The 26,689-nt window shown below is 37.8% G+C and overlaps 2 protein-coding genes across 4 annotated transcripts; one reads left to right on the forward strand and one right to left on the reverse strand.

Moving 5' to 3' along the window:
* Positions 1-1,212: 1,212 nt before the first annotated feature.
* Positions 1,213-4,523, forward strand: LOC122146080 (stress-associated endoplasmic reticulum protein 2). The gene is made up of 3 exons (XM_042763308.1): positions 1,213-1,484; positions 2,306-2,378; positions 2,465-4,523. Exons 1-3 carry the CDS (start codon positions 1,401-1,403, stop codon positions 2,503-2,505), a joined length of 198 nt encoding a protein of 65 aa, XP_042619242.1. The 5' UTR covers positions 1,213-1,400; the 3' UTR covers positions 2,506-4,523.
* On the reverse strand, positions 3,969-10,496 carry LOC109096676 (TSC22 domain family protein 1-like). Of its 3 annotated transcripts, none has more exons than XM_042763307.1 (4): positions 10,097-10,496; positions 6,691-6,694; positions 5,808-5,855; positions 3,969-5,284 (listed from the first exon to the last, which is right to left on the reverse strand). In XM_042763307.1, exons 1-4 carry the CDS (start codon positions 10,261-10,263, stop codon positions 5,012-5,014), a joined length of 492 nt encoding a protein of 163 aa, XP_042619241.1. In that variant the 5' UTR covers positions 10,264-10,496; the 3' UTR covers positions 3,969-5,011. The 3 variants fall into 3 exon arrangements, with proteins under 3 accessions (XP_042619241.1, XP_042619240.1, XP_042619239.1); XM_042763306.1 differs by lacking the exon at positions 10,097-10,496 and adding an exon at positions 6,036-6,039 and having other exon boundaries at positions 6,324-6,700; XM_042763305.1 differs by lacking the exons at positions 6,691-6,694; positions 10,097-10,496 and adding an exon at positions 6,000-6,282.
* Positions 10,497-26,689: the final 16,193 nt, after the last annotated feature.

Consider the following 26,689-nt stretch of genomic DNA (forward strand, 5'->3'; position numbering starts at 1 on the left):
GAACAACATGTTTATTTAGTTTCATATTATTCATTATATTATACAATCACTATTATTTTTTATGTCATATTAACCTTGGGCCAGATAATAACCAGTTTGGACCAGCTAATGACCATTCTGGAATAGTCATGGTCAGCTACCACCAACTACAAACCAATGACCAGCCTGGAACAGCTAGGACCAGCTTGGTCAATCTAGTAACTGTTTTGACAAATTTGGTCCAGCTAGTGACCATCTTGGACCAGCTAACAACCAGAACAGAACATCCTGGAACAACCAGTTTTTTGACAACATAACAACCAGTTTGGACCAACTAATAACCATTCTTGAAAAGCCATGGTCAGCTTGGTCCAGCTAGTGACCATCTCGGACCAGTTAATGACCATCCTCAAACAGCTAGGACCAGCTTGGTCAATCTAGTAACTGTTTGGACTAACTTGGTCCAGCTAGGGACCATCTTGGACCAGCTATGACCAGCTTCAGCCAACTAGTGACCAACTTAGACCAGCTAGTGACCACCTTGGATAAGGTAATAACCAGCTTGTACCAGTTTATTGCCATTTTGGACTAATTGATGACTAGTTAATGGTTTGCATCAGCTAAAAAACAGCTAGATGGAACTTTAATGCTCCAAAACAAGTACCAGACACTGAACAACATCGTTTATAGTTTCATATTATTTATTATATTAAAAAAACATATTATATTATACAATCATCATATTAACCTTTTACCACATAATAACCATTTTCCACAAAATAACCACCATTCACGAGCCAGCTATGACCATCCAGTATAACCAGCTTGTACCAGCAGCTAGGTCCAGCTAGTGACCAGATTCAGCCAACTAGTGACCAACTTAGACCAGCTAGTTACCATCTTGCATTAGGCAATAACCAGCTTGTACCAGTTTATGGCCATTTTGGACTGGTTAATGACCAGTTAATGGTTTGGTTTAGCTAATAAACAGCTAGATGGAACTTTAATGCTCCAAAACAAGTACCAGTATCAGCCGGATTTCCAATCAGGGAATAACATGTTTATAGTTTCATATTATTTATTATATTATACATTTTATATTATTATTTTTTTTATGTCATATTAACCTTGGGGTTTAATAAATCAAGATTTTAATTAATTTGTAAATACAAAACTATGAAAAAAAAAAAAATATATATATATATATATGGGTAGTTTAATGGAGCTGGGAGATGGAGCTGAGCTAAATAGGGAGCGCGTCCCTCTAGACGTTATTAGGCTACATGGAGGCGCACTTCCGTCCCGCATAATTCGGTTTAGGGGAGCAGGAGCAGGGAAGGGGACTGAAGCGTCACCTCAGACAAAGCAATATATTTGATTTACTGTAGAGTTTAATTTATACCTGGACGCTGGGTCGGAAGATGGTAGCAAAACAAAGAATCCGCATGGCAAACGAGAAGCACAGCAAAAACATCACTCAGAGGGGGAACGTGGCGAAGACCCTGGTAAGACCGTCATCTGTCGTCTCGATGCATGCAAATGAACGACGATCTTGGCTTCTCTGTGCATTTCGTGCGTGATTTGGGGTTATCCCGGCTCATTTCGAGCCCATCGTCCGTTTTTAACGATGCTGTTTTATTCAAACCTCATACGAGGCGATTGTATAAGTCTAATTCTTCACCTAATTTTTTTTAGATATCGGGGATCATCCTAAATTAGGCTTAAATTAACGTAACCGCGCTATTGTTTTACATAATCACGATCTGCTCAGTAAGCTTTATGAGTCGATAAGCATGATGGAAACCAGATTTAGTTAACGTTGACGCCTATGTTGTTACCATGGCCACAGTTATACGAGCTGATGACAGATGCACTGAACTAATCTGACCACTGCTGACCCTCCTTTATAAAGGTGCAGTGTAACCGGGTCACAGCATCTGCCACAGGCGTCAGTGAAATCATGTACTGTGTCTGTGGTATATTAAATTGTCAAAGTACAGGAAAAAAGAAAACACACACACACACACACATATATATATATATATATATATATATTATATGTGTGTGTGTGTGTGTTTCTTTCTTTATATATATATATATATATATATATATAGCAAGCTATATGATTTAATAATGCAAAAAAAAATATATATTTTGTTTATAGACAACAAAGGAAAAAGTCTTCAGGTGTTTGTTTTCTTTTTGTTACTGTGACACTTATTTAGACATTTGTGTCATGTGTAAAGAGATTTATCTGCAGAAATTCCCAACCATTTTTTGTTTACGAAATATATTTTGTTTATGAAACACTCTTTGACTGTTCCAGCGACCGCAGGAGGAGAAATATCCAGTGGGGCCATGGCTTTTGGCACTCTTTGTATTTGTTGTTTGTGGATCAGGTAAAATTACATTTTGATATTATATGTGCTGATGGCTATTAAGCTTCCTGTGTTTTTGTAATATGTTTTTTTTTTTTTTTTTTCAGCCATCTTTCAGATAATCCAAAGTATCCGAATGGGAATGTGAGTCCCAGTGTTCCTCACACACTCTGTCCTTCATCTGAATGAGATTTTTTTGGGTGACTGGATACAGTCTGAAGGAAGAGCGATCGGGGAAATCCTGTTTGTGGGTCAGAGGCTTGTATGCTCAGCTGGATCTAGTGTACAACTCTACATGACATTGTCACATGTTTACAGTGTCCCTGGTGGAAGGGAGCACATGCTTTTCTACAAAACCACAGTTGCTGTCGACACATCTTATCATTTTGGTCATATTTATTTGTGATTGCTGATTGCCATGATCTATTTCTCTATTTAACCGTTTGCGTGAGACTTTTTCAAATAAACGTCAAACACATTTGGATAATGCCTCATGTCAGTTTTGCTCTTTCAAAACAAGTTCACGTTTGTGAACCATCATGAATGTTTCAGTAAATTTAAAAATGTACATTCGTCATGTGAAATCAGCAGACAGTCCCACTGGAGCAGATAACAATCAGAGATCTTTCTGAAATGTATGGGTCATCTGGATGTTAAACTGCAACCAGTCTTGATCCTGGTTCATTGAACAGAAGTGTGTTCTAGCTTTGCAGTCTATAAGAAAACATGGATGGAGTGAAGCAAGCAAAAATATTTTAAATTCAATCAATGTTTAAATTTTTCCAGAATCATAAAGAGAGACTTGTTTAGATGCCGTTCCATATATATGCTTTATGCATTGTAGAGTTTAAATTAAATTACGAACACTACTATCTTAGTGCACCATTGATGTTGAAAAGACAAAAAAATATACAAATCCAACTGACATCAGAAACTTGACACAACGTTGATTTGATGTAAACTGAACGTCAAACATAATGGCATACATATACAATAAACCAATGTCAGTGTGGGATAAACTTCTTTCTTTCACCCCTGGAAGAAACTCCCATCCAAACTGAACTTAAAATGGCAGCTTGATCGAGTCTTGACTAATATTTGACATCAGATTGATACCAAGGTGCATGCTTGTATGGAGACCAACAAAACTTTTGATTTTGATGAACTTTTCATAATAATGCTATGTCAAAACTGGCATTTTATGATCTTATTGTGAATGATTCCTCCATAAAATACATGCATTTTATTTTTAATATATATCTTCATATATCACTTTAATTAATATATATAAATATAGACCTTTTAATTTTTAATTAAAATACAACTTGATCTTTTTTTTTATGATTACACTCAGATGTATGCCACAATACAAAAAAGATCTGTCAATTCGTCGGTTTTAATCGTGTCTTTAAATAGATTTTTCAGGTTGCTACAGAAACATCTAAACTAGAAAAACACAGCCATCACAACACGAGGATATGGCATAAATACTTACCAGTCTGTAGAATCGCACCATAAACCTTACCCACGACAATCATATCTACAGTTCATCCGATGAAAACATCTGGCGCGTCACACAAGCGGAAGCATCAAGGGTTTTTCCCAACGGTGTTCACAAACATGACTTTATTGAGAGTTGTGAAGTGCAACTGGCAAGTGTGCAATTACAGCATTTTACAACTTATCTCCTGGTTTTGAGAACATGCACAGAACATAAGCATACGAGTTGTACACAATGCAAATCCATGTCAGCTATATGATAGTCGAGTGACTGTAAGTTCAAAGATTGATCCAGAATACTTCACGGTCCAAACTGAAAACAGAAAATCACATGGGTGTAATACTTCAAAATCATCTCGAGGGAACAAAGTAGTAGTGTACAGTAGGAGTTAGAGGAGTAGTTTCCATCTGTCAGATAAATATCGCTTAACAGCATTAAAAAAAGAAGGATGATGTCTCCTGGGTAAGCCAACTACCTTAAATCTGTACAACCTATATAGTGTCTCTTTAACCGCTTCACATGATATCACTATTTTACAAAATACTTACACTAATCATACAATAATATACAGCCTGTCCACCTCGCAATTCAGCTCATCCGCCATTCTCACCGCACGGAGAACGAATGAGGATTTGAAGCATCATCCCTCCTGGTTTTCTTCATTCCAAAAAGAGTATCATGATTACACCAATGCAACTAAGGAAGTCAACGCGTCTGCCTTCCCCATGCCAGCTGGGGCACAGATCGGCAGCTCTTCAAAGTTTCGTCACATTCGTCAGCATAAAAGTGCTTGCTTTAGAAGACGCTCGTGGCCTAAAAAGACCGCGTCAGCATGTACACTACAAAGGGAAGGGGGGCACGGAAAACAGCGCTGAGTGAAAGCCAGCGGGACTTGAGACACAGGCACATTGATTCTTTATATGATGTCCTCCGGGATTGGTTTCCTGACGATCACATTCCGTGGATTTTGGCAGCGTCCCGCCTCAGCCAACTGGATTGTCACTGGAGCGTGTATCGCCTCGGTACGACATTGTCAAGTTTTGAAAGGAGTGCAAATTTCGTCAGTCTAACATGTGAGTGAGGCATGTGTGTTCAGAAGCTTGGGTCCGTTTCGAGCCACTCATGGGGCCTTAAGAGGAACTGTCCTGTGGTGCTACGCCGACGGGCCTGAGCTCTGAGCTGAGAGTTGGGCCGGCGGGGCGGCGGGCGGCGGCTGCGCTCCCTGCGTGGATGACGACCCCGGCGGAGGCGAGCCGCTCTGGACTTGCGCCTGGAACTGAGCGAGCTGCTCCGGACTGGCCAGGTTCTTCAGCAGGTTGTTTTCCTGCTCCAGCTGAGAGTTTCTCTCAATCAGTTCCTTAATCTGCTCTTTCAACACCTCCACCTCTTCACGGACCGCGTACATCAGGTGACTCTTCACCAGATCCTGAAAGAGCACAACAGAGTGTTACTTTCAAACCTTTCTCCTGTTCGTTCAAACCAAAACATCTGTGCATTAGATTCATTTTATTACATGCATCATAAAAACACATGTTAAGCTGCCCAGCGTCACCAAACCAAGAAAATGTCGTCCCTCAGCGCGTCAGGCCAATCAGAACCCGAGATATTTATAACTAGGTGAAAAAGATTTGGGGTTTGCCTAGCAACAGTAACAAGGCGCACGGATCGCGTAAGCACGCAAAACAAAAACCAAATCAAGCAAACAAACAAACACTTCGCTCGTTTTCTTATCAGCTTTTTACTTTAAACTAAACTTAAACTAGCGCGAATGAGCTTGAAAGACTTAGTAATTCACAAAGCGGCAAAACACTGACGCTGGGGCGAATATCATTCGATGACGATTACATAAGACCCATCACTGACGCAACTCGACAGCCTGCTTACGGCATGTAAACAAAACATCTGCTCGAGTATTTCATGTTTATGATGAGAAAAGCGGGATGACTTACCATCGCTTGTTCAATTTTGTTGTCTATGGCCACAACAGACCCGACGAGCTATGGAGAAAAAGAGAGAGAGAGAAACGTTTAACGTTATGTTACTTCACTGCTTTAATACACAAAGATACCATGGCGACGCCAACCAAATATCGTCATAAACGCACAAACCGTCGAAAACCGTAAAGTAATAGCACATAATACCATGTTTTCTATGGAAGTCTCTAGAAGACGTCAAACGCTGCTGTATTCTCTCCGAAAAACACATTTGATCTACTCATCTTTCAGAGACTGTGAGTGAACCGAAAGAGCAGGAGAGCTGCTTACAGCTTCTGGTTTTTAACTAACCCAACCCAAGCAAAAACCAGCGTTAAAAACGTTAAGCTGTAATATAAGACGACCCCGGATTGTCCAAACACCGCACCGCGTCGTTTATCTTCACGTTCAACACTTGTGTTCTGCGCTGAACGCGGGCTCGTGCACGAGCTTTATTCCCAACACAACTGTGACATCTTAACGTTAAGTTACCTATTGTCGAGCTTGACGGACGAGGTCTCAGTCCCCAACAACGACGAGAGGAACGATATTGAGAAATTTCTGAGCTGACAAACACCGAGATCCATCGCCACGGAATAGCACGGAGAATTCATGCTATCGCGTCCATGAGAAATCGCGCAGGGGAGCGAACGCGTGTCCTTCCTACAGCCTCTGGAGCGTTACATCCTTTGTGTGCGTTTGCAGGAAGACTGTGCCGTGACTCCCCAGCAGAAAAGCTCGCTTTATCAGGAGACCGTACATCCAGTGCCGCAGCACAAAGAAACTCCAAGGTCAGCTCATCTCTGCGCTGGGGAATATCTGCAGCCTGCGCTATTTGCATAATTTATTTCATCCCAACGCTGCTCGGCGCGCTATTGGCTGAGAGCAAGAGGTATTTGACTAATCTATGCAGCCACGCCCCCTTCAACGCTCTTCCGACTCGCTCTGGATAATTTCCTCAAACTCGACTTGCCTTATAAGACGATCCGGTTGGAGCGAGTTGATGTTATTTCCATCAAAAGTCTCAAGGCAAAAGCTCTTAACAGCCCAATTCTTTCACCGTCTACATTTAACCTCAGAATCAGAGCAGAAATAAATCACCGCTTCTTCATGATGTTGTTCTTGCATAACCTTTTGGGGGAAAATTATTATTTTTAAAAAATACTAATTTCACCAAAAATGTTTTTGTTTTTATTATATACACGGGTAAAACATTATCTTATGGGGAATGCCTTTGAGCACAGTGTTTACATGTCGCCACTCATCGGCGAACAGCGGAACTGCAGCGGAGTGAATCCCTAAAACAGGAGATTCAACCTTTAAAGATGCAAGGAGACCCAACAGCACCGTCAAAATAATTCGGTATAATCCAGATGAAATCATTTTTTATTTTATCTTTAAATCCTAAGATTTTTTAACAATCAATTTAGCAGAGTATTTGTACACTTTTGGTTTTCTGTGTTCTTCAGGGGTACGTGGACCCGTGGCTCTAGCTCAGATCTTAAAGCAGAAAGCATCTCCAGCATGTTTAGATGAAACTCTGTTGCCTGTGATTTAGGTGCAGCTAACTAATCTCATGTGAGCTTTAATTAACATGTTTAACTACACATCAGCGTGCTTCATATTATTTGAGCGTGCACGTGTTTGGTTTGCAAGGCACGGAGTGCAGAAGAGACAGAAATGATCAAGCTAAACCCAAGCACAGGACGGTTTTATCTCTTATCTATGATAAAACTATAGAATTTCTCAAAATGAAATCTGTATACCTTTAAATTATGACATGCAAACTGCTACATATGCAGCAAAAAAACAATCTATTTTCAAAATGCATGTCATAGATCCATCACAACAGGGGAGATCTGTCGCTAATTTTGTTTTATTGTGACTAAATTGTATTTACAAGCACTATGAAGCAGACTAGGTGGATCAAATAATAAAAAAAGAGAATCTCCAAAAATAACTATAAACTTAAACAGGGTTTCTGCAGGGTTTTAAAGCTCAAATTTAAGACCTTTTTTAAAACCTGCACAAATAAAATTAATACCATCTAAGCAGGAGTATCTATGGTAACATTAAACTATAAAATGATTGTAAACAGCATGATTTACAGTTTAGATACAGTTACCCCAGTGAATTTTGGCCATTTCCACCGCTGTTAGTTTAACCATGGTGTTTTTAGTAAAACTATGGTTATACAAATGGTAGTCAATATGCTAAAAAAAAAAAACAACAACAAAAAAAACATGGTTACTACACTTGTACTATATTAAAACCATGGTTCACTTTTGTAATGAAAAGCTATAAATTATTAATGTAAATATTTGATGAAATTAAAATGATTTTCACATTGGTCCGATCAAAAACAGCAGCTTTGCCCGCAGGGGGCGCTTCTGAAGTGGCAGAAATACTGCGATTTCCCCGTTACGGCAAAACACAAAGCAGTGCAGCAACTTTGAAACTGCATGTTTATTTAATGAAATCATAGCCTTCTGAAATTTAATCTCACATTCAGCCAACCTCTTGAAATCATAATTAAGATTTTCTGGTTCCACTTAAGACTTCTAAGGCCTTAAATTTGATACAACTAAATTTAAGGAGAAACCCTTTTAAATCTAGAGAGATGAGGATTTTATATTCAGTTTTTCAATAAGCTGGATATGTTCACAAAATAAACAGGGTGATCAGGTCATGTATCACCTTGAAATGGTTTCTTTTAATCATGTGATTGTATATTATTCTGCTTACTAGACTGTAACCTACCAAATAAATGACATACTGATGTTTGATATTTTATAATGTGAAAAAAAGGTCCCAGAAAGGTAAGAGTCAGTTTAGCAGTCATGTTTAAAAATATCTGATAAGCAGATGTGTAATATTCCATACCTTGCATATAAAATGTGATTATTTCAGAGCACAGTTACAACAGCTTTGTGATTTCAACATAATGTCGCCTTGAGTCATGATTGTGGTTAGGTAGGTTTCCACATAATTTCTGTCTTGTTATAAAGGTGTGCACCCACATAAATGCCAAACCATTACTAAGGTGGTGCGACACCCACCCGGTAAGCTCAGAGGAATGCTTCATTACACTCACTGGAGCGCATCATTTCCAGCCAAATGACAACTGATATCCTCAGTTCTTCTGAAACATCTCTCAAGTCCTGTCCACGATCGACATAAACCTTTAAAAACACGAGTGGGGTTCAGCACCGCTGAAACATTTAAATGAAGTGTACACTTGCGTCGAGTAAAAATAGATCACTTATACTAATTAAGTGCAGCACACCAAATGAAGCCCATCCTAAGCAGCTCAGGATGCTGTTAGCTGTTCCAGGCCTCTTTGACTGGAAATGGATTTAAGCAATTACGGAGTCCAAATATACCTCTGCTGTCCATGACCTGACACACACTACCACTATTCAGAGCGCTCAAATCAACACAACCTACTTATTCACTGACGTCTTTGTGCGCCAATCACAGTTCACCATCTTTCTATTGAAACTGTCACAATTAGAAGGCCATGGCACGCACTCCAACTCCAGCTATCTACCTGAAGCTGACTATGACTCAAATATCAAGAACTGATTGGACCAGGAACAGGTTTTCTGGACAATGTGTACTCGCATAATGAACGTGAAGAACAAGTTCTAACTGATAAAGAAGCTTCTGTCCAGAAGCCTGGTGCAAAGGTCAACAGAACAAATCATCCATCTACCATTATCACCAGTTTCACTGTAGCTCAAGCAGAGCATGGAACTAGAAACATGGGTTCGATTCCCTGGGAACGAATGAACTGATAAAACAATATACCTTGAATGCAATTTAAGTGGCTTTTGGATAAAATCATCTGCAAAATGCATATCAAATCAAATGAGATCAAATGACATCTGAAAGGAAACATTAAAATACTGGAGATGCATAGCGATGTCAAAGCACCAAATATTATTTGGAACTAAAAACACTTTCTAAAAGCACTTCTCTTCTCTACACGTAATGTACAAAAATAAAAAATAAAAAAAACGACTTAACATGATTTCCTCGTTAAAATGACCAGATTAATCTGACACGTATATGATGCTCAGAGGAACAAAGACCTGCTGAGACTCTCCAACAAATCTATACCTTTCATTCATGATGTCAAATGCATTTGCATGCAATTTTAATCTTCCCACATTTAAAATATCTTCCAAATAAAAATCTGAAAGCATATGAATAGAAAATGACGTATAAGGATTTAAGACAAGGCAGTGTAAAACACACTTTACCTTTTCAAATGCTGCTCTAACTCCCAGAACAATAGCTTCATGGCCATTTCCTCTCGGCCGTGTACTCGGAGAACTGTTTCTCTCATTGATGTGTCAGTCAGCAGTCCTTCAAACACAGAACTTGCTCCTCTATTCCTCACAAGGCTCAAACACGCACACAAGCACATGCACAAAGCGGTATGGCCACTGTTTGGCTCCCTTTATCCTCTCCAGCAGTATTAAAATGCTAAACAATCACAAGGCCTGGTAAAAGCTCAGTGGTCCTGTCCCCGTCGGTCTCCACTATACTGCCTTTGTGCATCTTACAGGGAGATTCGTGAACGATTGAGGGAAAACAAGAGTAGCGCTAGCTGTGATGTCACGTCACTGATGGATCACGTGACTGTTACATAAACCAGCAACGGAGATTAAAATATTCCCAGTGATCACTTCTCGCACGCACCCGTGCACTCGGGGAGCCTGCCGTCCTCACAACCCTCAACGGCTATCCTGTGCTCATGTTGTTTTTTTCTTCTTTTCTTTTCCTTTCACAGAACAAAACAATTCACCCCTCCCCTGTGGAGAGAAGAGACGGGCCCCTGCACTTGAGCCGGGACTTATCTTGTCACTTCTCATCAGTATCGTAGCCCGATTCAGGCTTACAGCGTGTGCGGCTGGTGAAACATGCACACACGTCTCTCCAGCTTAGGCTGCTCGCAGTAAAAAAACAAAAACAAAAAACAATACGGATCCCAACAATGGCAGGGATTTTACCTGTTCATATAACACTCAGTGAGAGCTCTGAATGGCACGGAGGCTCCCTTGCTTGCGTGTCTTTCTGTGGGCTACAGACAGCTGATCAGAATGAATACAGCCAAACAACTTCAACTTGACGGACTGAAACTCACAGACATTAAATCAAGCTTTCATAATATTTCAGAATCTTAAAAACAATCAAAATAAAAATAACACTTACATTTTAAATCAACACAACATCATCACTCACAATACAATAGGCCTGTGGCTATCATTACACAATCAGCTGATCACAATAACACTAAAATAGGGAACACATTCACTTTCTAAGGGTTTCCCCCTCAATAAACTCCTTATTTGCTGCTTATTAACAGTTAATAATAAGGTAGTAAGGTTTAGGTATGGGGTAGGATTAAGGGATCTAAAATATGGTCATGCAGAATAAGGCACTAATATGTGCTTTATAAGTACTAATAAACAGCTATTATGCTAATAATATGCATGCTAATAAGCAACTAGTTATTAGTGAGAATTGGTCCTTTTAAATAAAGTGTTACCAAATTTTGTAACAGAATAAAAGAAATCTTAAATGATTTTTAAAACTGTAAATAAAACAGATTATTGGAGTGTCTCAATATCTGTCCGGTGCTGGTAAAATGATTATAATGCTGAAGGTGAGGTACAATTCATATTTTTCACAAAAACTCAAAAATATATCACAAAAACAGCGAGAGAAAAACACCGCACACACCACTCTTTCCCTCTCAAAATGCGCAAATGGTTTCAAATCACCACACTGCGTCTGCACGCTGCACAGCTGACACAGGAATTGTCACTTGCACAATCGAGGCAGTTGCATCGTCACTAAAGTTTATATTTTGCTTTTCTTTTTTCTTGCTTATATTTAAACATGCATGAAAGATTGTATTACTGTACTGCATGCAAGGTGCTCAAAAAGCATTTTCAGAAACAACGTTTGGATTTGAAATCAAAATGGATAAATGTTATGTTTGTGGTAAACGGCCACAGATCAGTAGTGGACTCCTGTGTGAAAGCACAATGAGTCCGTGCTGCTTCTGCACTGCTTACGTACCGCACATGGACTGCATACGCACTGCAAACGGAGAAGACTTGCCCCATTATAAAACAAAAATGCACTGCATGATCAAACATTATATATTTTTGAAAAATGTCAAAACAATGCCCCACTCCATCCCTCAAATTAAAAGTGTATAAGTTGAAAGCTGAATAAGTTTTCCATTGATGTATGGTTTATTAGGACCAGAAAATATTTGGCCGAGATACAATCATTTAAAAATCTGGAATAAAAAAAAAAAAAAAAAAAAAAAAATCTAAATATTGAGAAAATCGCCTTTAAAGTTGTCCAAATGAAGTTCTTAGGAATGCATATTACTAATCAAAAAAAGTTTTGATATATTTATGGTAGGAAATTTACAAAATCTTAAATTGTTTATATAGAACAAACATTAAAAATGATTTTTATCCAAATCATATTTAGGCCAGTGTATCCAGGTTAACATTCATTTACAAAGCCTTAAAGGACATCATACATCCTGTGCATTTAACTTCAGTGTAAGTAAACTACTGTGTATGTGTGAAAGCTGTATGTGTACTAAGTTTTCACTGACTACACGAGTGACCATTAATCGCCAGCAAGTTTCATAATCATGACAGCCCTAGTCTGAGAACTGGGCAGCCTCAATATTTACATGTAAAATAGGCGAACATGATTTGAATAAGTGCTTGGAGAGTTTCGTAGAGAGTTGGGCTGAAATGGAGACTGTTTAAACAGCTGTGCTGGAGCTGCTGCTGCAGATGAGGACGGCTGCTTACAGAAGCCCTGCCGTCAGCAGCTCCCGAGACTCACAAGTCACAAAATTTATAGAAAGGTTACGCGTTTCAAGTAGTGCATTTAGACAGGCACTCGGCAACCAGCCACCCTCGGTGTCTGTAACTTATCTGAGAGTCAGAGTGCAGATGCCATTCTCCTCAGTCTTCAACATGAAACTAGCTTATGATTTTGTCAGATTTACGACACTATGCCTGGAACTGTCCACCAACTTAACACATATTAGGGCTCTGAATGTGTATCCTGCTATACAAGTTTTATAATAGGAATTATAAATTGACAAAAAACAATCATAATTATGCAAGAACATTGAAATTTGCATGACAGCGCGCTCGTCGAGACGCACATCTCATGAATCTGTGGTACAGCTGGAAGATCTGTGAGATCACATTGTGGGATTTCAACACGAACAAATGAAGGCCACGTTGCCACGCTGCGTGAGAGAAAGTGGCATTTTGCCAATTGGGCTGACAGCAGCAGGTTGCACAACAGAGCTTCATCCTGTATTCTCCAGCTCCAACTCTGACAGTGCAGCACACACAGAATAGACTGGACAACCTCAGCAAGTTTCACTCCATGAGCAAGAAGCATGTGTGAATTTACTGCGCAGTATGACTTAATACGGCAGCGCTTTTCTAAGAAGAGACGGCAGTGCATTTAAAAATCCCACCTTTCACACCTAATGAAATGTTTTTTTTTTTTAGCAGTGATTATAGGCAAGTAAAATGTGCCTTTAAAATGGAAAACGCAACAGTAGTTTGCTTCTGTTGGTCCCACAGGTTTGTGAGTATTTTCCGAAGAGTGGCGTGTTCCTTCAGCGTTTAGGGAAGTGTGAATGGTCGAAGGCCTCCTCACGTTAACAGTTATGTAACTGTGCTAGTAGTCTGCACACAGAAGAAACAGGTATAAGTAATGCGGAGTGAAATCTGGAATTTTCAGGATTAGCCCAAAAGCAAAACGGGCACAGAAAAGACCACGGATGATTCATTGAAGTCGTTTCCACTACAGAAAGCATGAAGGCCTGCGGCTAGAATAGTAGAAGCCTTCTTCACTTGCCGCAGTTATATGCACCAAACCTGCACCGGTCCGCCCTCTTCTTTTGTCTGGAAGCACTGTAGCTTTTATATAAAGTGACAGACGAGGCACTGTCAAGACGTTAGACTCTGGGAATTCACGCACCCATTTTATTGAGCATTGTGTGGTACTTATAGCACCTTTGCACGCAATATATTGTATAATTTATGGATTTGCACCGCTTTATAAGAGCACTTTTCTCAAGTGAACACTTCAGAAGTAGTACACTAAAGACTGGTGGAGACAAACAGCCATTGATGGTGTGTTTGATCTCCAGTTCGTTGGGGCTGATCAAGTGAGACAATAGTGGGGATGTAGGGGGATTTGAGAGGGGGGTTGTTTACACTGTACACGATGTTCTTGATCCAGACGGCCAGTCAGGCACGAGCATTACTTCCACTCGAGCTCATGCGATTTGTGGACTTCACAGTAAGTTTGCGGACACCGTCTAGATTATGTCAGACTGATATCATAAATGAAAACTTAGTGTCAAAGTTGCTTTTAAGGTTGTCAAAAGGATTCATTTAAAATAGCAGAAACTCAAAAATTGTAAAAAAAAATAAAAATAAAATTCCCACTGCAAAAAAAAAAAAAAAAAAAAAAAAAAAAAAAAAAAAAAAAAAAAACACGTTTTTTTTTTCTAATTTATTGATAAGTAATTCAAAATAATAGTTTGTGTTTCTTATTAAAACACAATAGAATTGATAAAAGTGCCTTGAGAGTAAAAAACAACAACAACCAAAAACCACATCAAACTTGTGCTTTACCACAAAACTTTAAATACAACAAAAAATCTGAAATTAATTTTGAGGCTTTAGCAAAAGACAATACAAAAAAAAAAAAAAAAAATCTTATAAACAGTTTTTTCTTCCAAATGAAACAGCTTATCAAAAGCACCCAGCAGCCCTCTATCTTTTAATGGAGCGTTAAGGCTTCTGTGAATGTTTGTCTTTGCTTTATTAAACCACTTTTACAAATGAGACGTCTCATGGCATGCGGAGAAAGCAGTGAGGCTGATGCCTGATCTAATTTAAACTGCAGTATGATCACTGGGATAATCAGAGAAGGTCCTCGCACCATCTCAATCCATCCCACTGGGATGTATCAGCCTAAAAAGGAAGAGGTATCTCCTCGACTGCACTTGGGAACACAATGTTCCTACTGCAACCCTACAGAATATGAAGTGTGTGAACAACACGGGACCAAAATCACACGGTTCTCAGGTGAAGCAGGGTTCATGTTCACAGACGGAGCAGCAAATACCCTGATGTAACAAAAGAGATAACAGGCCTGCCCTCAGCGCATGAATATTGTGGTTCAATCTAGATTCATGTGCAACCATGTACCAAACCAACACCAAGCAAGCTGATTTTAATGACAATTATCTTGTTTTTTTTTTTGACAAAGAATTGGCCATATTATAATTTTTTTTTTTCTTTTTTTTTTTTTTTTGACAAAGCTGAATTTTCAGCATCATTACTCCAGTCTTCAGTGTCACATGATCCTTCAGAAATCATTAATACACTGATTTGCTGCTCAAGAAACATTTCATATTATTATCAATGTTGAAATCAGTTTGCTGCTTAATATATTTGTGGAAACTGATACTTTTATCCAAAAATATTTGATGAATAGAAAGTTCAAAAGAACTGCTTTCAAATGAAATACAAATCTTTGTTACGTTATAAATGTCATAAATCTTATTAATAATAATAAAAATGAAGACACTAGCAAAATGAAGACACTAGCAACTCAAGTCAAAACATTACCGAAGAAAAAACAGTCCCCAAACTGTTACACTACCAATATATAAAAGGTACTAATTTGTACTATTTTGGTATTGAAATGTACCATTAGGAAACTAATATGGACCCTTTTGAGGTGCAAAAAAAGAACAAAGGTGTACCTTTTGAAAGGTCCCTGCCCTAGTGACAGGTTTTGTACCTTTTTTCTCCCTGCTCTCTAAATAATGTGCATCTGCCATTAAAAATCCATTAAAATTTGGATTAAAAATCCAAAGTTTTGACCACTAATCCCACATATTTCCATGTTAGACACCTATGGAAATGCCTTATGAAAACGGACAGAACTCAATAATTTGCCCAATAATTCACCATCTCTCTTTTAGATCTTTTTCTTTCTAAACTCCACTGCCTGTTTTTCCAGATTCACTGAGCTGACTCCCCTGCCTGCTCCCTCCCTCCATCTGTCATGTCAGCCTGTGACGAGGCCTCCTCTCTCTGCTCTGCCCTAATTCTGAGAAGAATATATACGCGCCGTGCCAACCGGCAGAATCCAGTTTGCTTATGGAAAAGAGCCTGTGATGAGAACCACGGAGTCGTCGTGGCAATGAGGTGGGACGCATTCCAAGCCCTCCCTCCAAGCACTTGAAAACATCAGAAGCATCTCTGCAGTCGTGTGCTGGCCTGTGTGAGCAATCACACCTGCATTAGCGCTGGAGCCGCTCTATACGTTTGGCAAAAACAAAAGCGTGACTCACTGTATGGAAGCAAACTGACTAGAGTCACAGAGACACATGAAGCAACTGCCTAGAAGCATGAAGGACTAGTTTTCATCACAATTACATTTCTAAATGATAGCTGGCAGTCATAGTAATACATCTGAAGTAAATGGTTTGGATTTACTTTGACTTTGGTAGGTTTAAAAGTTGCATCCTTACAACACAATGAGCTGTGATGCTCAGGAATTTGCTTTTCCAATGTGGCCGACAAACAACAGACCTAAAGACATGCGATTATATGCGAATGTAGAATGTTCAGATCCGATTTGAGTTTTTGAATGCTGAAATTTGAAATGTGAACATTTGCGACTAGACCGGCTTTAATTTCATCAGCACTATGACTACTAAGTGAGAATTACCAATTCAGTAGAGGACATTATATTTTAGTGAATTTCTCTGAGAACTTACATGTCACAGTCACAGTTCTAAGTCTGGATGTCCTGTACAGAGCACATTCAGGGCTTTTCAGAGATACCAAATGATTGGAAGCTTCACCATGACCACTCCCTCTCCTTGGGTTATTTATAAGAATTTAACACTTATAGAAATATGATAATATTTTGTAATTATTTAAATCTGACTAATTTTTAAACTTGTTTGTCATAAATCAACAACTCAGGAAAATGTTATTAATCGATTTTACACTATGTCCACTGTAAAGGATAAAGCATGTTTATTACGCATGTGTATTTGATAAATATTAAAATTTAACAAAATTATTTTTTAATTACATTTTTACCTTGATTAGCCTTAGGAAACCTATGTTTTGTCATATATATATATATGTGTGTGTATAAATTAATTTAAATAATCAACATACACACATACACACATACACACACACACACACACACATATATATATACACATATATACACATATACACACACATATACACATATATATATATATATATCCATATATACACATATATACATATACATATACACATATACATATATACACATATACATATACACACATATACATATACATATACATACATATACATACATATACATATATACATATATATACACATATATACACACATATACATATATACACATATACATATATACACATATACATATATACACATATACATATATATATATATATATGTACAGTACAGACCAAAAGTTTGGAAACATTACTATTTATAATGTTTTTGAAAGAAGTCTCTTCTGCTCATCAAGCCTGCATTTATTTGATCAAAAATACAGAAAAAACAGTAATATTGTGAAATATTATTACAACTTAAAATAATAGTTTTCTATTTGAATATACTTATATATACTTACCTATTTGAAATAATTTATTCCTGTGATGCAAAGCTGAATTTTCAGCATCATTACTCCAGCCTTCAGTGTCACATGTAACATCCAGTGATCCTTTAGATTTCTAATATTCTGATTTTTTATGAGTGTTGGAAACAGTTCTGCTGTCTAAATTTGATGAAAAACAGTTAAAAGAACTGCATTTATTCAAACTTTAATATCACTTTATCAATTTAACACATCCTTGCTGAATAAAACTTTAATATCACTTTATCAATTTAACACATCCTTGCTGAATAAAAGTATTGATTTATTTAAAAAAAACAAAGAAAGAAAAAAAAATTACTGACCAGTAGTGTATATTGTTATTTACAAAATATTTATATTTTAAAAACATAGCTTCTTTTTTTTTTTTTTTTTTTTAGAAAGGATCATGTCATAAAAATACCAAAAAAAAATATCACGTTCTGAAAAAATATTAAGCAGCAGAACTGTTTCCAACTTTGATAATGAATCATCATATTAGAATGATTTCTAAAGGATCATGTGATAATGATCCTAAAAATTCAGCTTTGTGCATCACAGAAAATAAATGATAATTTAAGTATAATAAATTTAAAAACAATAATAATAAAAATATTACATATTTTTTTCTGTATTTTTGATCAAATAAATGCAGGCTTGATGAGCAGAAGAAACTTATTTCAAAAACATTAAAAATAGTAATGTTTCCAAACTACACACACACACATTATATGTGTGTGTATAAATTAATTTAAATAATTTAAATATATATACACACACACACATTTAAAATTATCCTAATCTTTTTTAAATAAATTTTGGATAATCATATTACATATTAAAAGGTACCTGATTAAATTCCAAATAAAAACTAGGAAAAAAAAAAAAAAAATCAAATAAGCCCCAACCCGAAAGTATTGCACAGCTGTTACACAGCATCACACCACCCAGGCCTAGTGCTCATGTGGGTGATGCAAGTTTAAGAACAGCTTGTGTCATTCCCGTCTCTAGTTGTCTGCTCTATTTTCTTTATACTGATCACATCAATTAAAATGTTGCCAAAATTAAAAAAAAAATAAATAAAAATAAAATGCACCTTGAGCAAGCAAAATGATGAAACCGCTATGCTGAATTATCAAAGCTATGCAAAATCATACACTGGCAAATATCTTGCATGTAATTCAGTTATCAAAAATCTGCAGTGGAATGCAGTGCATGTGTAGGAGCAGAGGCCCGGTGTTTTTCTTTCTCTGTGGAGACTACAGGAATCTCAACTCCCTCCCACCCCATCAAACAGCATGCATCCCTCTCCCGTAACCCCTTTTCTCCATTCACGCGGAAGAGAACCTGAGGGAGCCTCAAGCCTTGCCTGTTCTCACTGTGCGTTACGTAACTGCGGTTTCATTCGGAGAGGGGACCCCCGTTCACACTAATCACAGAACAGGATTGGGGCTCTGCTCCCTCTGCCAGTCCTTGCTTTTGTGCCTGTTATGTGTAGACAGGAGGACGGCACGGGTGCAGGGCAAACAGACCCACTGTCTCCTTCCACAGGGCTGGCATGCACAACAGACGTGTGCTGTGTGACGAAGAGCAGTGCTCTCTCAGTGGAGCGGGAAAACACAATCAAAGACCACTGACCTAGATATAAGTTAGTATGTCTGATCACAAATATGTGCAAAAAACTTTCAAATTTAATTGGAATTTTAAATTTGCCAGCACTCCAAAAAAACAGCATCAGTACCTTGTTTACTCTGCTGTGCACACGTCTGACCCGATCTTTAACATGAATAAGACTTTCAAAGTTTTTCTAGCAATGTAGCCTTGAGTCCAAGACACATTTAAGACAGTCAGTTGCTTATGACAGTTTCTCAGGAATCACACGAGTTTGCTGAACTGGCAGATTTCCTGTCATTCTTGGTATTCATGATGGAGAGATCATGTCTGGTCTTTGAAAGATGCCTGCTTCAACACTCTGCGTTCCAACCATGACAAGTGAAGCTCAGTGGAGCGACTCGGTTAATGCTTAACATTACTACTGGGAACTCTCTCACTCTTACAGTGTCATGCAAACTGTGTTTGTTGTAATGAAGGCGACCTACGACCTGAACACATTGAACCATAATGCGGTTTCAGAGGAATGTTTTAAAGCAATTGTGCGCGATGACTTCTTAACCCTTACACTGTGTGGTTTACTGCTCAAGCTGGACTATATTTAACCCATTCGCTCTTCTCTTCCTGCCACGCTCCCTGATCATCTCGTTAAATGTTCACTCACAGAAACCAATATCCCAGATTACTACTAGTCTACGTCAGATGCAAATCCATGACGCCCACGTCTTGACTGTAATAAGACTTAATCTCTGGGCGATGTCCCGGGCCTCAATCACTGTTGACTGTGTGGCGGTGTATAAAAAGCTGGCGCATTGTGTTGGCCAACTAAATCAAGACCGTCAACATCATAATATGATAACACTTGATATCAAATTATGCTGCAAAAGGTATCAAAAGTTCCATGTAGCAATAAATGATTTGACAGCTGGATTTGGGGCTGAGAGAAAGACATGCTGCACTCTTAAAAATAAAAGTTCTTTGTTAGCATCGATGATTCCATAAAGAACTTTTCACCGAAAGTTCTTAAAATGGTGGTTCTGAGGCATCACTGCAAACCCCCTTTTGAAACCTGTATTTTTAAGAGTGTAGCTGGAGAGAGAAAGAGACAGTGATATGGCGGGGGAGTGGCAGAGCCCAGCCGGTTATAACCGGTCCTCTTGACTCCGAGGAGCTCACGGTCCCTATAGTACAGTTACAAAAGACAGCTGGGTGTTTCTGTTCAAATACATCCCTCGGTTTTCTATACGTCTTTGTCATTTGCACCCAGCTCTAGTCTAGCGGCTTCATTTCAGGACTACAAGGTCTCAAAGGCCCAACAAAGGTCATACAAATAGCACTGCTTAGATGATGACAACACTGAACACTAAAGCTGAAAACAAACAAAGGAACAAAGACAATAGAAGGCCAGGCGTGATTTTATAACACAGCAGGACAGCAGAAATGCATCATCCGGTAGAGATTTTGCTACATTGTTTACAGATGGATATATTTCTGCGACTATTAGGGGGCAGGATTACTTTACATAATTTAGCTACGTGAAGGCGATGGAAAACGTGGAGTAAAAATACAGAATGTGATATGCCTAAAAAAAAGGAGAGGAAAAATTTAAGCAACACTATTGCAGAGCTGAGTTTAGTTGTTGCCAAGAAATGTTGCAACTTGCCGCTTTAGTATGATAATGGGGTTACATTTATGTGTATTTCATAAAGTGGCTCATCCAGTCAGATTTCAGAGTGGGTACTGTTTTTTGTAATATTTTTGCTGTTTTGTTTTTAATTTGAGTCTTATGTAATCTGAAGATGAAGGTATCATTATATTTCCAGCAACAATATTTACACAATGACATATACCGTTTTGGTATATTGAAACATATCACACAATATATCACATAAAAAAAACTATATAAAACGACTCTACTATGATAACATTTTAGTGATGCCAAGCCCTATAAGAATGCCGTATCTTATCGTCATCAACATTTCAGTCTCAGACTGCATAAATAAAAACAAATCATATCACACAATATATCACATAAAAAAAACTTTTATCGTCATCAACATTTCAGTCTCAGACTGCTTAATTGAAAGTGCTTACAAGTAAAACCGAATTAATCCAACAAACATTACATGAATACAAACAAATGTGATAACTCAATAATGAAACGATTACACATGCTAATTGAAGAGTTTTTTGAAGTTTTGCAAAAAAACAAAAAAAAAAACAACAAGCATGAGGTCTGAACAGTAGTTCTAGGAACTCTAGCCTAGTGAGGTGTTTCTACGAAGATGCTTTCCTTGAAGACAAAGCTGGAATTGCAATGACTTCGAGGAATAGACCCAGGCAAGTATGCACTAGTAAAACAGATCTAGATAAGGAGGCTGTAAAAGGAGTGCAGTCTGAAGTAGGGCTGCACGATTAATCAAATGAGATTGTCATGTGCATTTTGATAGTAAAGCCGGTTCTGTAATCAGCAGTAAATCATCATCACATGCTTTCAGATGGAGCAGCATTTACTACACAGAGCCGTAGTTCACTGACAAGTTACGCAAAAAAATCGCAGACAATTTTATTGCATGATTATGAAATCTAAGAAATCGTTCGCGATTATGAAAGCTGTTTGCATAGCTTCTCACTGAACTATGGCTATGTGTAGTAAATGCTGCTCCATCTGAAAGCACGTGAAAATACCACATTTAATAACATTTTTACTCCAAACTAGGGCTGCAAGATTATAACAAAAATCATAATTGTCAAATATTATTCACTCGAAATTGTAATTGCGATTATTAATTACAATTATCAAAATTTACACTGAATGATGTTGAAAGTGCTTATCTATAGTATTAAGCCTCAAATGTCAACTATACATCGGATTGGTTTCTTCTTTAAATTATAAAAAAGAAAAAATATGAATTGTATTATAACGTTATACTAAAACTAAAATTAAAATAATGAAAAAAACCTTAAGATAACATGTAGAAAGAAAAATCATCTTAACCAAACCGAATAACATAAGTGGAAAGTTGACGATTAATTGCCACTTTGAACATTACGTAATTGTGGCATCCATAAATGTAATCGTGATTAGAAATTCGATTAATTGTGCAGCCCTACTCCAAACTCACTTCATAACGTCATTCGAGTGTTTGAAATAAATCCTTCTGTGAGATGATGTGGCTTCTTACACAGAATAAGGCACGCAACATATTTCATAGTATTCTAAGCAGTGATAAAGGCATTGCATTATAAATCTACTTTATTTGAATGGAAAATTATAATAATAATAACTCAGATAAACCATATATTATCATAATCGTGTTTTTATTAGTTACGATGAATCAATAAAAAGCAGTTAAAATCCTGTTTTATCCAGCTTCCGCTATAGGCATTTCCTGGGTTTCTTCTTTGGGGCGTATTTGGAGTTTCAGCGAGAGAGTTCCCTCTGGCCTTCGGATGGAGATTTTTCCATTTCGATTTATCTTGCAGCCCTAGTCTGAAGTAGCTGATGTTAATTTGGTCATCAAGGCAACACTGCAGATTCCATTTCGATTTATCTTGCAGCCCTAGTCTGAAGTAGCTGATGTTAATTTGGTCATCAAGGCAACACTGCAGAACTAACCTTTTATATGATAACTCAACTCTCAAAAACATCTACAGTATCCCTCTGCCTGTGTGAAAGCTGACGCACAGGACCTGAAGCAGCACTGTTAAAATGACCTTAGAGCTGCGCTACGGCAGGTGGACCTCATGCTGTCAGTGAGTATGTGATAATGTGCAACTTTTCAAATTGCCCGACGAAACAAGGTCTTTGGTGTTTATCGACTTCATACAGAACAATACGAAATATAACACAAGGTTCAAAACAAATGTATAGGTTTTACTTAGTGTTATTTCTACAACAATACAGGCTCTAGAAGAAACTGTACACCTTATTCAATTTTTCCCCATCGGAAAAGTAATGAACCTGCCAACTAACCGTAAACAGCCTACATCTCACTAGCTCAGCACAGCATGAAGTTCTGCCACGGTGCAAGTCAAGACAATGAAGCGCACTGGAAAACAACCAAGCTTTTCCATACACAACATCAATCTGACATCAGCTGAGCTTTTTCCAAACGATTCGTCAGTCTTCATACATCAAGTCAAACAAAACGGAGAAGAGATACAATTTGAAGTAGTTTTCTGTTAAGCCTCATTCTCACCTGATATATCAATCTGACTCAATAGACCCACTAAGACCCGTGACTGCTGTAAGCTTGCCTATTCAAATTGCTTTACAAAAGCTGTATGACTGTTGTAGTGTGAATTACCCTTGCTTACATATGCAGCTATTTGCTGAACATTTCTCCATCTTATACGCTAATAAACTCATACAGAGTTATATAGGTTACCTACAAATACTCTGAACCATTGGACTCATTTAACCATTGCAACAAAGACATTTTAAACACATGACCTCACAGGCCTCTGGACAGCTAGAGTGTTAGTCACTGCACCAGTTTGGATGGTCACATTTGCCCTCTAGTGTTCATTTGTGGCAACAGCCACATAATAACATATAATTTGTCATAACACCATATAATGTTATAATACCATATCAAATTTTGAATTATACACACACACACAAATAATTATAACTGTGTGGGTATACATACATACATATATAAACATTTTATATACAGGGGTTGGACAGAACAATGTGAACACCTTGGAAATATGTTCTACTGAAGGTGTTAGGGCTGCACGATTATGACAAAATTCGTAATTGTCGATTATTCCCTTGAAATTGTAATTGCGATTATTAATTACGATTATCACAATTAAAATTTATGTTTATACCATTGTTTTGATGCAACTGCATGCCGTATTTTTATATGAAAATAAACAAGCTGAAAACACTAACTGAAAAACCTTTAGTGCTTTTCTAGTATTAATCCTCAAATGTCAAATATACATCGGATTTTTCTTTCTTTAAAATTATAAAAAAAGTTGTAAAAATATGAATGGTATTGTAATGTTATACTAAAACTAAAACAATGGGAAAAACCCTTAAGATAACATGTAGAAAGAAAAAAAACACATCTTAAGCACGCAGAGTAACATAAGTGGACTTTGAACGATTAATTGCCGCTTTGAATTATTACACCATTATTCCATCATAAATTCTAATCCCAATTTAAAATAAAATAATGTATCACAATTATAATGAAGTTTTACACCCATTTGCCTTTGATACCTTTTCCAACCTTTTTAGAATAGATTAAAGTATCCCTATTATGTGTAATGTAGCTGTATGTGAATGTAAATGATCTGCAAACATGTAAAGCTGCAAGTGCATGATAAATAAAGTTACTGTCTCCAAAAGTAAGAATCGACTCTGAACAGCCTAAACGAGTCGCCAGTAACACAAGGTAACACATTTGCATAATTCCAGCCTATGCTCTGCATTGGCCGGCTGTAAACATCTTGACACGTTCTTAAACAATGTAGCTTGTTCGTGTGGTTAACACAAACACTTGCTCTTGAAAGATGGATCAGTGCCCAGTTTATATGGACAAGATTGCTCCACTGAATCACAACCTGTAAGTATGATAAATAATAGATGCTTATATTTCCTATCGAGAGTTCAAAATACAGAACTATGGCAATAGGCTTATCGTTTCCGACACACGCTGTACGCAGTAGGCCAAACACTACAGACTGGGCCATCTGACCAATCAGAGCAGAGTAAGCTCATGGAAAGGATGTGTTTAGAGAGACTGAATCTTACAACTGCTTCGAAGGAATCGTTAGAAAATGAGGTGATATAAATGTATTATCTGAATGCAAGTCATATGAATAAGAAACAAAATAAAGGTAAGTGATAACACGTTTTATTTTTTTGACAAACTATTTTATTCCGCTTTATAATAAAATCAAGTTGTAATTCTAACTGAGAATGACACTGCATATGCAGGGCTCCAAACTGCGACTAAAACAGTCGCATTTGCGACCATAAATATTAATTTGCGAGTGACGTTTTTGCTGAGGTCGCCACTGGCGACTACCCGCCGAAAGCTCCTCAGGATTTAACCTCTAAAAAAGTTTTCTCAGGCGGATGATTTGCTTCATTCTAGCAGCGCCCCGTCTGTGATAAAACGAACTCGGGCCGAAGGTTAATACACACAACTACACCGAGTGTGGACCTGCCGCGTGTACAACAGCTTTCAGCCAAGATCGGCCCAGAGGGAAAAAGCCGTCTGTCAGCCAGAAGTGTTTTGTAGAGTCGGCGTGGCTCTGGCCCATTATCTTCTCACCGATGCCGAGACTGAACCGACAGAGACGCATTTCAGCCAGAATCAGCCCGAGTGTTATTGCTATCTGGGTATATATTTACATGTTATAACTTAAAAACTTTGAATGTAATGCCTTTTTTCCTAATTGTTTTGCGATCAAATCTTTTGTTATGTTCACGTATTAAACTTAGACGATGCGCATCAAAGTTTTAGTGGAAAAAGAGAGTTTCAGACAGTCCTCAACTCTGCCGCACATCAGTGCTGACGCACACAGTCTGATAAACGCAGCTCCGCTGTGCAGCGAGAGAGAAATGACGGAGACGTAAGAAGGGAAAGTGCAGAAAATACAGCGTCTATTTTGTGCACAACTTGAACAAACTAGAACAGGTAGAGCTGTCAGCTGTGTGGATATTGGCAATATCGTTAACAATTCTCGTTTATAATAATTACTAATATGGCTTCTTCTAAACAAGATCTTGGTCTGTGTTCTTTTAATGCGTGAACTTCATTATTTGAAGTGCAACTGCCGTCCAGTAATCGCAAAAAGCTCATTGCTTTGTCACTTCTTAATAAAAAGTACCAGCTTTAAAATTATTCCGAATTCATAACGAAATTCAAACAATAAATCGTTTTGGCGCACCTTAATGGGGCAGGCGCGGTCGCTTTAGCGCCTCAGTCCAAGGGCAAGTGAACCCATTTAATCTTTCTCTTTATTAATATTGTACATAGGGAACATGAATTAACATCAAAAGATAGGCTATTTTATAAGAGATCCTACAGTACGACTTACTGAAATGTCTCGTGTAAAAGCTCATTCAGTGTTTCAAACTGCGGAAAACATGTAAAAGCTTGTAAACACTGCAATGTAATATACGTTTACCTCAGAATAACCATTAAGTGTCCATAAGCTCATCAGTCAGCTAAAAAATAAAGGTGCTTAAAAGGTTCTTCACAGAAGCATTTTTGGTTCCACAAAGAAGCATTCAGTCAAAGGCTCTTTAAAGAACCATCTCTTTCTTTATAATCTTTTGTGAAACGTAAAGGTTCTTCAGATGTTGAAGGTTCTTTATGAAACCATTTAGACAAAAAAGGTTCTTCTATGTCATCGTGAAGCACCTTTATTTTTAAGAGTGCATGACAACATTTACAGGATGCACCGAGGAGCCGCCCAAGCTACACTCAGTGGCCAAGTGATGCTTATGC

This window comes from Cyprinus carpio, chromosome A9 (genome assembly GCF_018340385.1).
Source record: "Cyprinus carpio isolate SPL01 chromosome A9, ASM1834038v1, whole genome shotgun sequence".
NCBI lineage: Eukaryota > Metazoa > Chordata > Actinopteri > Cypriniformes > Cyprinidae > Cyprinus > Cyprinus carpio.

Excerpts from the sequence above, each read along its gene's own strand:
- LOC122146080 (XM_042763308.1), top strand. The coding sequence starts at position 1,401 with ATGGTAGCAAAACAAAGAATCCGCATGGCAAACGAGAAGCACAGCAAA. Across the intron at positions 1,485-2,305 it reads GGAACGTGGCGAAGACCCTG|CGACCGCAGGAGGAGAAATA; the intron begins GTAAGACCGTCA and ends TGACTGTTCCAG. Across the intron at positions 2,379-2,464 it reads ATTTGTTGTTTGTGGATCAG|CCATCTTTCAGATAATCCAA; the intron begins GTAAAATTACAT and ends TTTTTTTTTCAG.
- LOC109096676 (XM_042763307.1), bottom strand. The coding sequence starts at position 10,263 with ATGTGCTTGTGTGCGTGTTTGAGCCTTGTGAGGAATAGAGGAGCAAGT. Across the intron at positions 5,285-5,807 it reads ACAAAATTGAACAAGCGATG|GATCTGGTGAAGAGTCACCT; the intron begins GTAAGTCATCCC and ends GTGCTCTTTCAG.